At 39.8% G+C, this 18,591-nt stretch overlaps 1 protein-coding gene across 1 annotated transcript in view; it reads left to right on the top strand.

The window, feature by feature from the left end:
• The first annotated feature begins 4,009 nt into the window (after nt 1-4,009).
• syn2a (synapsin IIa) overlaps nt 4,010-18,591 on the top strand; it is a 34,899-nt gene continuing 20,317 nt past the window's right edge. Inside the window, exon 1 of the mRNA XM_034172783.1 lies at nt 4,010-4,350. Within this exon, the coding sequence (XP_034028674.1) occupies nt 4,010-4,350 (341 nt within the window). The remainder of the gene's footprint in view (nt 4,351-18,591) is intronic.

Here is an 18,591-nt window from a genome sequence, read left to right as displayed (position 1 = left end):
TAGAAGATCTGCATGGAAAGTTAGCTGTTATCAATCCTAATGATGTGTCCCACCCATCAAAGCTGGTTCTTGATGATGACACACTCTAAGATCTGGATCTCAGCTTCAACCAGGACGCTGATGTTGGTACAGTAGTCTTCCCACCTGATGCTGAGAATACTCTTCAGGCAGCGTTGGTGGAATCGCTCAAGGGCCTTCAGATTGCTGTGGTAGGTGGTCCAGGTCTCAGATCCATAGAGCAGGGTTGGCATGCCAAGAGCTATGTGGACATGGATTTTCATCTTATGTCACAGCTCTCTGTTGTTGAAAGCACGGGTACGAAGCCGGCCAAAGGCACTTCCTGCACAGTTGATCTGCTCAGGTAGGGAAAGTAGGTCACGATTTCCAGGACCTGTCTGTGCAGTTTCACAGCAGGCAACTTTGGATTGACCATGTTGGGTGGAGGCTGAGTCAGGATCTGTGTCTTCTTCAGGCTGATGTGAAGACCAAGCTTAGTGTAGGCTTCATCAAAGGTTTCAAGGATTTTCTGAAGACCTTCTTTCTTCTGTAAAAGATGACACACTACTGGAAGTAGTGGAAGTGAAGTAGTGGTGATTTCCTTCTTGGCTCTGAGTCAGTTCAGACTGAAGAACTTTCCATCCTTTCTGCCCACGATGTCACTTAATGGTGGCACCTTGTCCTTGATCAGGTGTTGGACTGTTGCCGTGAAGATGATGAAGCATGTTGGGGGTGATGGTGCAGCCCTGCTTGACTCCTGATTGAACACTGAAGGCTTCAATTTTTGTGTAACTTACCAGAATTTTGGCAGGTGTGTGTGTGTGTGTGTGTGTGTGTGTGTGTGTGTGTGTGTGTGTGTGTGTGTGTGTGTGTGTGTGTGTGTGTGTGTGTGTGTGTGTGTGTGTGTGTGTGTGTGTGTGTGTGTGTGTGTGTGTGTGTGTGTGTTACATTAACATTAACAATGTAGCAATATGTTTATGTGGTATTTTAATGTGGTCTTAATAAAGCTAACATGTCTGTTTTTGTATTCAGGTTTTGTGCAAATTGAAATTGAAAAACTTCAATGAAATTGAAAAACTTCAATTTGATCTTTGACCCCAGTGACCTTGAAAATTGACCTCCCATACTTGAATTCCAGAACACATCTCCATATTGTGGGCCATGTTTGGTATACATCGGAGTGGGGTGGCGGGGGGGGGGGGGGGGGGGGGGTGAATGCTTTGATCTATCACCCCAATTACTTTGACCTTTGCAAAATAAAAAATAAAATAAAACCTTTAAGGACAATTCTGGTGATAATCATCCACACTTCAATTTTCATGTTGTAAAGATTTGCTTTTGCACTGAGAGCAACATTTATTTTAACTATTGTCAAAAGGAGCCTGATCTTATTTATTTTTAATTTACATGTGGCATCATAATGCACAACAAACACATTATAAAATATTAGAACTTTTTTTCAATGCACGAACTCATGCAAAAAGCAGCGGTTACCACTAGGGGCGCCATCACTCCAGCTGTTTGATCAAGAAGCTGTTCTCTCTATTTCCTGAAAAGCAGATTGTACAGCAAAGTGGAGCATGTTCATTGTATGTAAATAAGTGAAATGTATGGTTGTTTTCATTATTAAAAAGTTGAAAACTAATACCTTTAGGTGAGAATTCCAGATTTGTTTGGGAGCGTTAACAAGAAAATGAAGACATATTTGCTTAGTCTTTTACAATTTATTTATGTTTTATTAACAATTGGCAACTGTCTATACTGACAGACCTACAAAGAAATACATTTTTTTTTTATTAATGTTTGTAACTTAATATAGTTTTTTTTATATATTGGGTAAAGAATGCTTGGACTTTTTAACTTTTTTAAGTGATGGAGGAGAAAAACAGACACTACATTTAATCAAAATTGTGTAAAATTTTGCACATCATAAAATACTGACATATTGATCTGTTTCCTGTCCAGTTTCAAAATAAGTCATATTTTTACATTTAGTTTTTATTAACTAAAATAATTTACATATCCACAATAAATTGAAATTCAGTTTCTTCTGAGCATACAGACTTGTTCAAGTTGTTCAAAGCGGTAGAATAACTGTGGCTCTCATGGTTTTGTTTTGTATTTTGTGGGATGTGTGTGTTAATGAAAAGTTAAAGATTTGCAATTCATTGCAGAATTGCTATGAACATGATTCAATCAGTGTGGTCACACCTATGCTGTATTTGTGTACTGTCATCAGAACTTCACATCTATGTGAGAAATGTGTGTATAATAGTGCAGCAGATAAATTAATATTTACTGAGGGATCCTTCAAATGGTGATGCAACCACCAAATCTGGCACACGTACTCCTTAGACAATGCTCTTTTGTAAAAGCACATTAGCCACCTAAATTTTCAATAGGCAGCCAGGTAGGGGTTAATTGAAGAATTACACAGGGGTCAAAATTTAAAAATGCTCCAGTCATGTTGAAAGGTATTCCATATTATTTGTCTGATCATAAAGATTCCAAAAAGGTGTAATTTGGACTATCTGTGAATGAATGTTATGGAGTTATGAGGTAAAAACAGCAAAAACACTGAGAAAGGTCAATTTCAGTTTGTACAGGGGTCAAAAGTTAAAGTTGCTCCAATTTTGGTAAAAAGTGGTGCAAATTACTGGTTGAGCTAATAGGATTAATAAATGGAATAGTTTTGACTGTGTTGCGTGCTTGGTTTGCAAAGTGAAGGATAAACAATGTCGGCATCCATTGGATTCTATGACATGTGACATATGTGACTCTGTAACATGATAACTAAGCATGATACATGATGCAAACTATTCCTTTTTAAAACCATATTCACTCAACTAACAATTTGCATCACCTTTTACAAAAATTTGAGCAACTTTAACTTTTGACCCCTGTACAAATTGAAATTGACCTTTGTCACCATTCATGCTGTTTTTACCCCATAACTCCATAACATTCATTCACAGATAGTCCAAACTATACCTTTTTGGAATCTTTATGATCAGACAAATAATATGGAATACCTTTCAATGTGACTGGAGCATTTTTAAATTTTGACCCCTGTGTAATTCTTCAATTGACCCCTACCTGGCTGCCTATTGAAAATTTAGGTGGCTAATGTGCTTTTACAAAAGAGTATTGTCTAAGTAAAACGTGTGCCAAATTTGGTGCTTGCATCACCATTTGAAGCTTTTTGTCAGTTATCCGCTACACTATAAAATGAAACTGCAAATATTTGCTGTGCAATTATTATTTTTTAAATCTGTAATAGAGTATTTTAAATTGTAATGAAACAGTGAGGTGAAGCATGACTTCTAGGAGCCCTTCTGTGATCAAACCTCTACTGCATAATTTTTAAATTTAAGACATTTCCGAGGCCTTGTTAAACCATGAGAGGGTGTCCTGCATGCATTAGAACATAAGACGCCTGTTTCTTATGCATTCTTCTTCTCTTCCCTGCTTTACTACAGTGCACAGCCGTCCTAACCACAGCCATTTTAGATTTCTGCTCTCATGGCTCCACCTCACCCAGACTGAAAAGCTTTGCAAGAATAGAGGTGAGAGAAAACACCAAGAATAGTGACGATGCAGTATTCTGTGTGCGCTTTGCTCTCAGAATGGAAACCCCTGTGTTTTCTTCAATGCTATGGTTCAAAAAATGCATGACGCCTATAAGGCAGTAAAAAATGGGGGAGGGGTATAGCAAAGAGAGGCCACAGAGTGGGTGTGGGAGAGGAGGAAGGAGAGGCACAGCCAGAGCGAGCATCATTGGTTTGTATTGTGGATGAGAGGATTGGCTGAAGGAGAGCGCAGCGTCACTGCCGGTGAGGGGGAGCTCTGAGGATGCTCCACTGAGCTGGGAGGCAGTACATTTGCAGGGAGTTTGCACTGAGAGCTCAGCCATTATCATCTGTGCACTGACAACAGGGTCTCCTGTGCAGAATCCCACATTTTCCACATCCACTGCTTCTTCATTCGTTCTTCTGCTCTCTCAACTGCAGCCATGAATTATTTGCGCCGGCGTCTCTCGGACAGCACATTCATCTCCAATCTACCCAACGGCTACATGACAGACCTCCAGAGGCCTGACCCTGCTCAGCCACCTCCACCTGCCTCCAGCACCCCTGCCAAGTCTCCTACAGCCGGGCCGACCCCTGCAGCCACCTCGCCTGCTCCGGAGAAGAAATCTCAGCCGGCTCAGTCCACCGGGGTGGGCTTCTTCAGCTCTATCACCAACGTGGTTAAGCAGACAGCTGCTTCAGCAGGGCTAGTGGACCAGACCCAAGTCACGACACCTAAGAAGTTTAAGATCCTCCTGGTCATCGATGAACCCCAGCAGGAGTGGTAAGGCACTTTCAGCTCAGCCATCAATTTAGTCTTTCACCAACTGTGGATTATTGGTGCCATTTTTTGCCATCATGCTGTCTGATTTTTGCTTCATTTAACTTTGTCAGGTGAAAGTTAAAGAACTAAAATAAGATGCATATTTTAAATTGGAGTAACCCTGCAAATATGAGCAAAGAACTGCTGATACATCTTGCTATTGTTTAGATAACACAAGGCAATAAGATGTTACACCAACCTAGAAGACACAATGATGCCATTATGATTTTTTTATGCTATTGTTATTGCAAAGCATGTTTTCCCTGCAGAATTGATCATTTATTATATAATTTCTAATATGGATAATAGAAAGCATGGTTGAGCCTGCAAATAGTGCAAGATAAATTAGAAAATTGTACAGAATTGGGGAGCGCACTTCATTTTTGTGCAAGAAGTCTAAATACTGCAGCACTCTCCCTCAGCATTCCTCCTGCTCAATGCTCACAGGTCACATGGCACGCGCTGAAATAACCGCAGTCATCATCCGACGGGATTGCATTAGTCAATGACATGAGTGGTGTGTGTGAGTACAGTTTTCTAGTAAGGAGACAAAATAGTAAATCCACACAGCTTTTTTCCTCAACCTGCTGAAAAACAGCAAGCAGCGTGTCTTTAATGCCATGTGTGGGCTTAAGGTACAGGATTAAAGCATTACACCGTCACATTACTGGAGGATCCTTCATCTTAAAACAAACAGATTTGTCATTCCACTATGAGGAACCAAATAAATAATGGTGTTTGTTTGTTTGTTTTTTTTGTTTGTTTGTTTTTGACTGTGTATGACTTCATCATATGAGTTCTGTGTGACTTCACAATGAAGTCATTCATACCAATCAATCACAAATATTTTGCTGATCAATATATGCTTGAGATCATCCATCTAGGCTTCTTGGTTGTTGAGATATACAACAAAAACAATAATAAAAAAGTGTTTTTCAGATCAAACGATTCCAAAATCTAGTCACCTCTGTCCAAGTAATAGTCACAATCTGCTTTCTTTGAGTTGTCTTGTCTACGAAGACACACACACACTTGTGAGAACAATACCCTGGTTTGCCACTTAGCCAGTATGCTAGGTAACAAGCAGAATTTCCACTTTTATGTACTGTAGTGATGGCGAGGAGGATTTTCTTAAAAAGAAAATTTCAGCTACAGTTTGCCAGAAGGCACATGGGAGACTTGAGCCTAGATTTGATCTGTTTTCTTGTAGGAAAATCCTTCTCTGTTCCACTCCAGTATGAGACTATACAGCGGGTGATACAAGAGACAAAAGTTGCATGATGCACATTTTCTCCCATCACAACCACAAAAGCTTTTAACGCTTTCTGGGTTGCCGTTTGTTTGTTGGTGGCTTCCCTCACCCATTCTTGCACAGTCAATCAGTTTTTGAGAATGGCCTGCTCCAGACAGATTTACCATTCAGTACTGTACCACATAGTTATTTTTGAAAGGTGGGAATGGACTGGTTATCTGCCTGGGTGATTGCCATCCAGGAACCAAAGCCATTCTGTGGTGTGGTAGATGCAGAAACACATGGCATCAGTGCATGCTGTCAGACCTAACCATACTATTTGTATTTCTTAATGGTTGATGTAAATGAAGTCCAGGACATACTCAGTAACTTGGAAATGTTCATGTATTTATCACATAACCTGTCTAAACAAAACTGGCCAGATAACAATAATTCTTGCATTTAGTGTGTCCACTTGTTTATGGCCTGTGAAAGTAGAGGGTCTGTGCAATTCCTAAATGGTTAATGCAGAATTATTAAAGGTGAAAGTCTACGCTACAAGCACATCTTAATTATTTTGATTTACCTCCATTGTGTTAGCTCACACAGGCAAATTTACCCAAAAAAAGTCAACACTGTCCAAATACCTATGGACCTAGCTGTACATTTTTAGTGTATATGCCCTATGCTGTCAAATAGCATCATAAAATACATTTGTAAAGGAAACACTGTCAAGTTTAAAGGCATCTGAACAGTACTACAACATATATCACGTCAATGAGGTAACATACTGTTTTATAGTAGCACTACCACTGTGGAGAGGCTTCATTTTGCAACAATTTCTGAGGAAATTAAAACACAAAAGGAAACAAGAAGTGTTCCAAAAGCATATACTTTCACCAGCACTTCATACATATCTCTGTAACTATTAGAGATGCATGTTACCAAGATTACGCAGACATTACTAAACCAGTTTTCTTGAAACTTTGTGAAAGGGTGGGGTATGGACCAAAGAAGAAACCATTAACTTTTGGAGCAGATCCCTTTAAGGGGAGCGATCGCTCCAAAAGGTAATGATTTGTGAACAGATGATGTACAGATCTTTATGGAAAAAAATCAGGCATACATACAGTGCTAATATTAAATTCACAAAAATATTGAAAAATGCCCCATCTCGTACTATATAACACCAAAATAGATCCTTATTTTTTGATTAGTGCATTTTATGTCACATGGTATTGATAATTTGTACCATTGTATAGAAATATGATTTACTGTATGATTTATGTATGATTTAGGGAATCTTTCATGGAATTTGATTCCATTTACCATTCGTTTTGGATTAGTGGTGTGCAATACTGCAAAATCTGGTACCCAACCAAAACTAAGTAAATATGGCACGAATATGAAAAATGGTGCAGCGCAGTTACACCATTTTTCAGATGCCTCAGAATCTGTATATGGCCCTCTGTCTTACCTACTACTGGAGAATACAGAAGGCAAGAAACTTTGTGTGTTCATTAGGGGAAACTCAAGGGTGGCTCCATTCAACTTGAGTTGACTGCACCAGTTGTAGCAGTGAAAGTAGATAAGATGTTCCAACAAGAGCATCATATCAGATGCATTGACAGCAAAACAGTACATTTCAAAACCATCATTGCTAACAGAATTGGACTGAAACACAACCAAGCCATTAGAATAGAAGTATGTTAGAACAACAGAGCAGGGGCGGTCCTGGAGGCGGGCCGACCGGGCAGCCGCCCGGGGCGGCACAACCGTGCGGGAAAAAAAAAACGGTAAAAAAAAAAAAAAAAAAAAACGGGGTGGGGGGGGGGGTTGTCCTGACGAGGGGGTTCGTGGTTACGTTACGTTACGGCAGAGCGGCGCCCCCACCTTCCCGTCCCATGGCGGCTTTCCTGTCACTCATTCCCGCAGCTTCACAGTGCTATAAACAGTAGCGAAGCAAAGACTGCAGCGAAACGAGACGAGTCATTGGATAAATGCTGGGCTTTGTCCCGCCTATCGGACGCTCAGCGTGTCTGGGGGTCTATGGGGCAGTGGGCTGGCCTCGGCCGGCCCGGACGCTCAGCTTCTGCATGATGATTGGATGATCTGTCTGAGGCCGAATCCCTTTTTGATTGACAGCGAAATGAGCGAATCAGCGATCTTTTGGTGTAAACATCTGAGGGAGCATTTTCATTCTGTTCTGAGTTGAACCGGGGACTTTCCTAATCCTGTTAGCGGCATTTTGTTTGTTAAAAATGACTAGCGACAAATCGAGCTTCTATTTCTGGTGTTTTTTTTTGTAGCTGCTTGTGTTTGGAGACTGACTTCTATCACTCTTTCTGACTTCTATCGCAGTTTCTGTCCCTGCCGAGCAGCGGGTGCTGCTGAGCTCCTCCACCGTCACAAAGCACTCACAGGCGGACAAACTTCACACTAGCCTCGCGCCAGTCCCAGCTAGCGAGCTGCACATAATGGCAGACAATTTGAATGTTGTGGACCGGATTTTGGTGAAGCCATTTGATCGTCTTCCTTACGAAGAAGCCATGGCTGCTGTCATGGCTTCAGCTCTCAATGGTTTGCAGGCCAAAGTTAAAGCAATAGACCCCAGTGCAATGTTTGTGCATTGCTATGCACACAGACTGAATCTGGTTCTGTCTCAGGGGGCTAAATGCTTATCTGAGTGCAGAATATTTTTTGCATCACTCTCTGGGTTTGCCACATTTTTCTCAAAATCCACAAAGAGGATGTCTTTTCTTGAGTCTGCAGGCTGCTCAAGGTTGCCCAGAAATGCTCCTACTCGATGGAATTTCACATCATGGATAGTGAGCACTGGGGCAAACAATTATGATGCCCTCCTGCAAACTTTTGAGATGATCATTGCAGATAAGTCCATGGATGATGACACATTAGACTGTGCCAATTTCTTTGTGTTTGTTATTGCAGTAGTCATTAAAACTGGAAATTTGTTCTTGAAAATAGCTGTTGTGAGTTAATTTGTGGGATTGTGGGTGTTGTGGACGAAGTTAGTGTTTTCATGGGTGGTGGGGTGGAGGTGGTGGCCACGTTAGTGTGCGCGGGGAGGGGGGGGGGGGGCGCACGCAGGGGGTTTCGCCCGGGGAGTAAATCACTCTAGGACCGCCACTGCAACAGAGAACCCTGCATATCAAGCTAGCAGAGCCCTGAAGGCTAAGAATTTGGTACAAGGGGGAATGCAGACCAACAGACCGAACACCTTGCTGAACAGTGAAAGTGACTGGCCAGAACAGCTGGACCAAAGAGAAGGAAGCCTTCTAAACAATCTGGAGGTCAAGAACAAAGCTACAGTCAACACAATCAAAATTAAAGAATATATGGAACCATTGAACGAACTGATAAACTACCACTCAGTTTGGAATAAATTAAAAAAATCAGTAGCCTGGATTTTGAAAGTAATGGAAGCTCTGTGGAAACTGAAAGAAGAAAGAAACAAGTTATCAGGAACAATCAGTCAAATTGAAAAGGACCCTGCAAAGCAAAATTCAAAATGAGAACAACACATGAAGAAATGCAAAAGAACATCTGGAAAGAAATCCCTTACCTTGGACGATCTAGTCACTGGAGAATCAGAGATAATGCATTTCAGCCACAGATAGTTTGGAGAAGATATCAAAGTCCTGCAGAAGGACAGACAGCTCAGTCACAGCAGTCAGATGTTCAAACTAGATCCATTTATTCAAGACAGCACTTTAACGGTTGGAGGAAGCATAAGCATAGTGATACCATAGTGATTTTGAGACACCAAAGAACAGGACCCTATGGATGCAGTTATATACTGAGACACAAGTACTGGATTCCACAGGCCAATTCCATGATCCAAAAGACAATCATCAAATGTACAACATACCACAGGATCAATGGAAAGGTTGGAGAGCAAAAGATGGCAAGCTTGCCAGAAGACCGCATTGCACATCAAAGTTGCAGACAGCCTCGACACGGGCTCTTGCATTAATGCAATTTGAAGTTTTATCAGCAGGAGAGGTCAAGTCACCATCACGAGTTTGGATAATGGCACAAACTTTGTGTCGCTGAAAGAGAGGTGAGAGAAGCCACCCAACAACTGGATAATGACAAGACTGAAAGATCTTTGCAACCAAAGGGCACAAAGTGAATATTTAACAGCCCAGCTACTTCCCACGTAGGCAGAGCTTGAGAAAGGCAAATTTGTACGGTGCAAAGAATCCTTGATTCCCGATTGAAAGAGCAAACAGTGAATGAAGATTGCCTACACACAATAATGTGTGAAGTTGAAAGCATCATAAATGGCAAGCTACAGACAACCGTCTCGGATGATGTGAACAAAGTCGAGCCTCTGACACCAAATCACTTATTGTTGCTGAAATTTCAATCCAGCATATCTCCAGGGATCTTCAGATGACACATACACAAAAAGAAGATGGAAACAAGTCTAATATCTCGTGGATTTATTCTGGACTAGCTGGATGTGTGAATATCTTTCATTTCTTCAAGAGTGTCAGAAAGGTCTTGAGCCAAGACAAAATTACATCAATGGAGATGTTGTGCTGGTAGTGGACAGTTCCTCCCTGCACGATTCCTGCCTTATGGGGAAGGTTGTGGAAACATTTCCATCTCTAGTGGGACAGTGAGAAGAGTGAAGGCCAAGACTAGCACACTTGAAAGGCCTGTAAACAAACTGTGGCTGTTGGAAGAGGCAGTATCAGAAGAGTAAAGAGAGAAGAAACAAGTTTAATAGTTTATGGATGTTTGAAGTATTTTGGCTGTTAGTGTTTGAGTTTGTAATTGCTGTGTCCTCCTGCCTAACCAATTTGGGGCTGAGTAATATAAGAGCCAAATTCACGATTTCATGTGTAATAATAATTTAGTTAAAATGATTAAAAAGGTGATAGTGAAGATAACTAACATCATTATGATTCTGAAAGAACGTATTGGTTAAAATGCATAATTTAGTAATGTATAAAATTTTAAAACGTTTTTCTGTATTTGTGCTTCCAACCAGATACTTCTATGTCACTATGATACTAATGGGTGGGACTTAATAAGCCGATAGTTTCGATTTGAAGTCAGAGACGCTGGAAGTTTTAGACGTTTTTTGACTGCCTCAACTTGTATAATTTTATGTTTTCCGAGTAAACCTTTTAAAAAGATTATCTTACCTCACTTGTGTTTCAAAATACTGGTTGCTAGACTGATTTCAAAATTGTGGTACAGAAGACTGTGCCACTATAGTACTGATATTATCGATATTTGGATCGATCTGCCCATAGAACAATTCCACTATCTTTTCATAAAAATACACCTATGATACAAGGAAGCTATTCTACAGCACATGGACTTTGCATTGACTATAGTCTATTCAGGTGTCATATAAAACAAATAATGAGTGTTTTCCTTTTATGCAACAGAAATAATATTTGCGTTCATTGAAAGATGGAACATTCCATCTTTCAGCTTGTGAAAATATTTTTACTGTTATACTCTATTATACTCAAACATTCATTATTTGTATAATATTAAAGAAGTGGGGAAAAAAATTCCTGGATCTGCTCAAAAAAATTAAATGTTTTCTCTTTGGACTATACACCACCCTCAAACAAAATTTCAAGGAAATCGTTTTAGTGGTTTTCACATCATCCTACTAAACAACAGACAAGCAGCAAAGAAAACATTACCTCCTTCAGCAGAAATATTGTCCTGTGATTCAATTTTTGTGTGCAGCATGGATTATTTGAAATAATTGAATACTGGATCCATGATAATAAGATCAGACTGACATCATCAGGATGGACACCCGCCTCGTGGAGCCACAGAAATTCGTTACGAATGCTTGTTGCAGAATAAAGCACCAGTACGATGATACGGCTCTGCAGTTCAGCCACAGAAAAACAACTGAATCTATTCAACCAAAATTCTGTTCATCAAAGGTCATTTTCATGGGGGAATGTGGAGTTGGTTGAGCTGGAAATCAGATTATGTTTCCCACACGTCATTTTTAGTGTCAGAGCCTGACAAGATCAGATCGGAGAGTGTTTGTCTGTATTTAGTAAAAATGTCAAGTGTTTTATTGTTCTGGCATTTTATTGTTGAGTATATTCTGTAGAATTTGAGCTCACAAGCTTTTGCTTCACATGCAGTATCTCAGATGCAGCCGCTTGGGAGACCAGCTGCTTCATTCTGAAGTCTCTGCATCTGTTTTTCATGGCGGTGCACTATGTCCGTCATTGTGTTTGTTTTTGTTTGTTTTATTTACTTCAAGGATCTTGTCTGCCAGCCACACCGTCATGGCAATCACAATCAGTCTTTATGTTGTGGATCTATTTATGTAATGTTGCTGTTTGTTATTGCAATCTTTGAATGTCACATTAAAGAATTACACAACAGGAAAATTTATGTGGGTACGTTATATTTAAAAGAAAATGTTCACAGCAGCATGTCTAAAAAGTTTTGAAAAGGCAGCTTTTATAAAACTATAAGGATGCAACATCGCAGGTTGTGCTGAGCAATAAGTTATCTGTAATGTTGATGCGATGTTGGGTTGTTTTCCAGACGATTTTCTGCCTTTTGCAGAAAATGAAATCGCCTATGATGAGACCTGGAAGCTTCAAAACACACTGACATCAGACGAGTTCTGCATGTGGCAACACGTCCAACAGATCATATCTATTTATAAATTTAATGTAGCAAAGCCACAGATTGTGTTAAAATTTACATATTGATCTGAATTTTTCTTGCAAGCTTCCTTATGGATGCGTTGATCCTTACTATTGCCCAAGATAACTTGCCTGAGAGCCAGTGTGGGTTCCCTGGCTGGTTCCTGCCTCCTCCACTAGGAAGCAGGCACACACTGGCAAAACAGGCATAAATTTGACCGTTTTTCAGAGCCATCACACACAGGAAGTGGAGACATCTATAATATAATAGCCAAGTGGCCAGTGTGTGTGTGTGTGTGTGTGTGTGTGTGTGTGGCTTCGATCATGCAAAAACTGAGGAGAGCTGACATTTGCCGTTTGGTATGCTTATGTATTTTGAGTCAAGGATGAACAAAAATGGAAAGTTAAGACAAATTGTAGTTTTGGAGAAATTAACAATTTTAGCTAACCAATAAACAATGGATGCAGTGCTGCAATGCACCATGGGAGGTCAGGGTTTTGAGGTTTTAAATGTTGTTATTGTGGTTCATGTTTAACAGTGTTTTAGTGTTATTGATTTATTGTGGTTTTGTAGCTCAATTGGTTTAGTCTGTTTAGATAAGTCTCATGTTGCAATTACCATGAGTGACTTAAGTTTCATGTTGGTATCATGAGTGAAGTGTTTAGTGGTCTTAATGTCTTCATCCACTGTCTGTTTAGTCAAATTCAAAGTACCTTCTTACAGCAGCTGTGTGTGCATGCAACTTCAATCAGGGGCACAAAGAGCACAGCTAACATTTTCTGCTCAGCATGCTTATGTACCTGTATTTTGGGTCAAGGATGAATGCAACCAAAACGGAATGCTGATAGGACTAATAATTTTGAAGAAGCTATGAATATTAGCTAACGTTGATGATTACATTTTAGACTCACACGCCTTTCCAGCAGGGGGCAGTAAATCATCTTTATATTAAAAGCAAGAGTGTAACTGCATATAATTGTAAATACGTTTAAAAAATACATGGATGACACAAGAAAGTGAAACTTATTTCCATTGTGGTCCATTTAAAAATCAAATGACAAAATAGAAGTAATAATAAAATTACAATATTAATGAAAATAATAATATTGTGTGTATATGATAACAACAACCTAAACAATTTCTAAACACATTAAGACAATAAATTAGCATTAAAAATGACATAATTAACAGGAAATAAAATGGTTGAGTTCCTCTTCTAAAAATTGTTAAGGTCTAAGGTTCTAAAACCATTCTGGTCTTGCACACCATTCCAACTCATTGCTTAATTTTTTGCCACCCTTTGAAAAATGTCAGCTACCTATTTTATAAACACTACCCAGTCTAGAGCCCATGGATCCCCACGGGCAACACACTAGTTTATTTATTTATTTATCTTTTTATTTTTGCTGTTCTGCTTTAATTTTGCTTAATTCTGCTTTGTTTTCCACATCCTAACTGTACAACACTGACCACTGTTACTCATTTTGACCAAATCAGATATATTGTACAGTGCCCTCCAAAAGTATTGGGCTGCTTGATATTTCACGCATTTTAATTTGTTTGTGTCATTTCAAACACAAAAGTAAATCAATAAGTAGACCCATTTTGATCCAAATCAGATATATTATACAGTTGCAAATGATCATGCAATATTAAAATGATTGTAAAACGCACTTTAAATCACGTGATCCTTAAAATAATAATTTTTAATCCTTTTATGATGCTTTAAATGTGCCTAAAAGCTTTGCACAGTACTGTATATTGCTTTCATTTACAGTAGCAGTCAAACATTGTACAGAAAATAAGGTTTTTCTGTGGCAGTGGGGAAAAAAACACCTAACACTTGGGCTAAAAACTATTTATGAATAGAATTTTAGGTGGCGATAATTAAGCATGCATGAAAATATTAAACAATAGCAATCTGAGATTTCTGATGTCCGCCAAGGGCTGACAAGGATAAGAGATGTGATTCACATCATGACCTGGACTTTACTTGGATCTGGATTCCACAACACAATGCAATAATTGCATACTGATCCGGAATGGTCCAGCTGATCAAGATGTTGCAATCTGATATTTAATTCACAAGCTGAAACAAAATAGTGTCTTCCTGATCTTGGTTTTGCATCGTGATGTTGTATGTTTCTGCTGCAGAACCTGCATATTGATCTGGATCACTCCCAACATCCAGCACGAACAGGGTCTTCCTTTATATAATAGCCACATGTGATTTCAATTTTGTCAAGATCCATCAAGGAGATTTGAGATGATCCTCGAAATGGTGAAAATTTAAGAAATGATCCATAATCAAAATCTTGATCCCAATCCTCTCCAAAATTTGATGGAGTCTTCCATGGCCTAATATCTACTGTGGTGAAAATTTCATCTACATCCGTGCAGTGGTTTTGACGTAATCTGTAAAAGCCTATAAAGTGAAATCCTGAGCCAGAATCTGGATCCGAATCACCTCCAAAATTCAGTGGAGTCTTCCATGGTGCAAATTTGGTGAGAATGCGTGAAGTAGTTTTGATGTTATCTTGATCCAGAATGCAGATCTGGATCCAGATCACCTCCAAAATTTAGTCTTTCATGGACTAATATCTATCTGTGGTGAAAATTTCGTCAAAATCCGTGCAGTAGTTTTGACAATCCTGCTAACAGACAGAAAACAGATAAATAAACGCTGATTATTTTATTACCTCTTTACAATCCCTCCAAAGTAGGAGGAGGGAACCAACTAGAAAAATAGAAGACCACAATAAATAAATTATAGCTGAACTTTTGTGTAAAGCTGGAAACTTTGTGAAAGGCCAGAAAGTCGCAAGGTAAATAATGTTTAAAACTGACTGTCAGGATACTTTTTTCTGTGAAATGTTAAGGTGTACAATAGGTATTTTGTGAAGTCACTTTTGAATAAAAAAAAAAAAACTGCACTTATATTGTTTTCTAATCACAGTGGTTTCTAAGGTTACAGAAGCTACAGAGAGGAACATTCTGTCGCTTAGCCGGCATTCCTATTTGTTAGATGGAGCTTCCATTCATGCAGAGAGGTTTGTTTTATTCCCGGAAGGCTTCCCTATAAATTGTTCTTACGACATGGAGAACAGATGGTGCTGTCTTATATCACCCGTCAGACTAATGCGCTTCTATCTTATTCTCCCTTTACTGCTGCTGCTCACAGTAAAGGAACAAAGTTACATTTCTTTCATCTCAGTCACTCAGTGTTTAAAATCCCCAAAAATGTGCAGCCAACAGATTTAACCACGAGCGGCTTTAGCTGGAAAGAAGTGTGTCAGGAAGGGTAGGTCCTTAGAGTCCTTAGAGGTAACGGGAGTGAATCTTAATGAGACATTGAAATTCGGCTCAGCAAGCTAAGAATATGAATCATCTGAAAGAAAAACACTGTCATTTGTAATAGTCTGGTATCAGCCTGCATCCATCAATGATTCACTTCCTATATCATCTCGCTTTGTCTTGAAGACCTTTTTTGTCATTTGTTGCAATAATGATTTTTGTTTAGTTCAGCTTCTCATTCGTCATTGCAATGTTGGATGCTGGGATTGTCGGTCACAATTCACTGTGTTTGTCTCCGACTGAGGCTCAACCAAACCATGTGTCCATTGGCATGTTGATCATAAACATGCATTCATTAGAAGAACCACCCATATGTTTGAAGATTCATAAAAATACTTGTATAGATGACGAACACTGATGGCGTGGACGGCCCCTGCCTGTGGTGCCTACGCCTGTGTGGCTACACCCATGAGTGCAAATGAAGGCGGACTATGGCAGATGCAAAACCTATGCTCAAAGACTGGATCTGAAGACCCAATCCCCCCGCCCCCTCCCCTCCCCAACCAACTGGTACTGTCCTGGACGTCTGCGTGGACTTAATAATTCTCAAAAATTTGGTGTTCCTCTGTTTTCTTAATTTTTTTTTTTTTTTTTTTTATGACCTAAGCAGTGGGTCACCCCTTTGACTCTGGTCTGCTAAAGGTTTTTTCCTCAAATCATCAGCGGGAACCTTTCCTTACCACTGTCGCCTGTGTGCTTGCTCTAGGGGTTGGTAAGGTTCGACCTTACTTGTGTGAAGCGTTCTGAGGCAGCTTTGCTGTGATTTGGTGCTATATAAATGAAATAAATTGAAATTTAAAATTATAGATAGATGCAGTATGTGGCATATAGGGTCTGTATCAGCAGAAGTGGAGTATAGCATAACCATCAGATCATTAGTGTATATTAATTACCTGCAACAACAAATTCATGTGTTTTCTTGAGCTTAGAATGAGCTCTTTGCATCTTCATGAAAGTGAGCCCCCTCATGGAGGCTGCCAAGTTGCAGGAACCCGAAAAGCACCATACTTACTCTGTCTTTCACATTTTGCAGCATGGCAGGAAGACTGAAGAAAAAAAGAATAGGAATCAGTTGGTTGCTCCCTGCTAGTGCAGCCGAACATGTTGAGAAAAGGAGGTTCAGACATACTGTTTATCACAAGAGAAGGCAAGGAAGCATGAAGCCTCTTCACCAAATAAGCAAAAATGTGAAGGGAACAATGCCGGTACTAATGACAGAATAATAAAATCTGCAACCTCAAGATTAGGTGACACTAAATTTTCATATTTCACTGTGTTTTGTACAATAACACTGCCTCTAACCTTAGTGACATGAAATTTGGGGTTCCACAGGGGTCCATCTTAGTCCCCCTGCTTTATTCCCTTTATATAGCACCCCTTGGGCACATATTGCAGCATTTTGGGATTACCTTTCACTGCTATACTGATGATATTCAGTTATACATGCCGATACCTGCTGGTTATCCCATCCTCATAAAATCCTTAGAAGATTGCCTTGCATCAGTGAGAAACTGGATATCTTGCAACTTCCTTCTTTTAAACTCTGATAAGACTGAAATGATGGTTCTTGGTCCAGTGAGACCTCAGCATCAATTTGACCAGCTAACGCTTAACCTAGGCTCGTGTGTCATACATCACACTGACAAAGTGAGGAACCTTGGAGTTATTTTTGATCCTACATTGTCCTTTGACCTCCACATTAGAGATATTACGAGGACTGCTTTCTTCCACCTGTGAAATATAGCGAAGATCTGTCCTATCCTGTCTATGGCTGATGCTGAGACCCTGATTCATGCATTTATCTCTTCTAGATTGGACTACTGCAATGTTCTATTTTCTGGTTTACCGCAGTCCAGCATTAGGTCTCTCCAATTGGTTCAAAAACATTTGATACAAAACAGAAAGTTTGACCACATTACACACATTTTGGCATCCCTTCACTGGCTTCCTGTCCCTGTGAGATCAGATTTTAAGGTTCTGCTACTAGCCTATAAAATTGTTCACGGACTGGCACCTTCCTACCTAGTTGACATAATTAAACCCTACGTACCAGCCCGGGCTTTGCGTTCTCAGTGTGCAGGATTACTTTGTGTCCCTAGGGTGAATTAAAAATTCTGCAGGTCACAGAGCTTTCTCTTATCGTGCACCTGTTCTTTGGAATGATCTCCCTGCATCAATAAAACAGTCAGATTCTGTAGAGACTTTCAAGTCCAGACTTAAGTCACTCTTATTTTCTCTATCGTATGGCTAGCATACTGGCATAGTATGTTACTATGCTTTTTTTTCTTTTAAAATCATTTTATTAGGAAATGGAGCGGGCCTCAGCCTCAACTTCTAAATTCTGGGTCTTTTAGTGAAGCTTAGGGCTAGTGGCCAACAATCACCTTAGTATTTCTTTTGTTTTTCTTGTTACTTCATGCTGACATATTATACTGTATTTGTTGTCTTTCTGATGCCTGATTCTGTTTTTTCTCTCTGTTTAAGGTGTGGCTCCATCCAGAGATGGGTGTGGTATCTGTTTCTGAAACCCTCCTGTCCTGTGCACCGGCAACATTTCCTGTATATTCTTTTTGTGAATTCTTTTGTAATTTGTGTTGGTAACATGACCCAAGCAGAGGGTCACCCCTTTGAGTCTGGTCTGCTTGAGGTATCTTCCTCAGAGGGGGTTTTTCCTTACCACTGTCGCCTGTGTGCTTGCTCTGGGGGTTGGTAAGGTTAGACCTTACTTGTGTGAAGCGCCTTGAGGCAACGTTGTTGTGATTTGGTGCTATATAAATGAAAATAAATTAAATTAAATTGAAATTCAAAACATGTATTTATGATGTAACAACAAAAAAAATCAGCCACATGGGGTGCCGAGAGAGTGCATCCATAGTGCCGGTCCCAAGCCCAGATAAATGAGTAGCACTGGGATATCCAGGTTAAATTTTTCCATACCAGACAGA

This window comes from Thalassophryne amazonica, chromosome 6 (assembly GCF_902500255.1).
Source record: "Thalassophryne amazonica chromosome 6, fThaAma1.1, whole genome shotgun sequence".
In the NCBI taxonomy this organism is placed as follows: Eukaryota; Metazoa; Chordata; class Actinopteri; order Batrachoidiformes; family Batrachoididae; genus Thalassophryne; species Thalassophryne amazonica.
The sequence above is the reverse complement of the archived record's forward strand: the minus strand, read 5'-3'. Positions and strand labels throughout refer to the sequence as shown.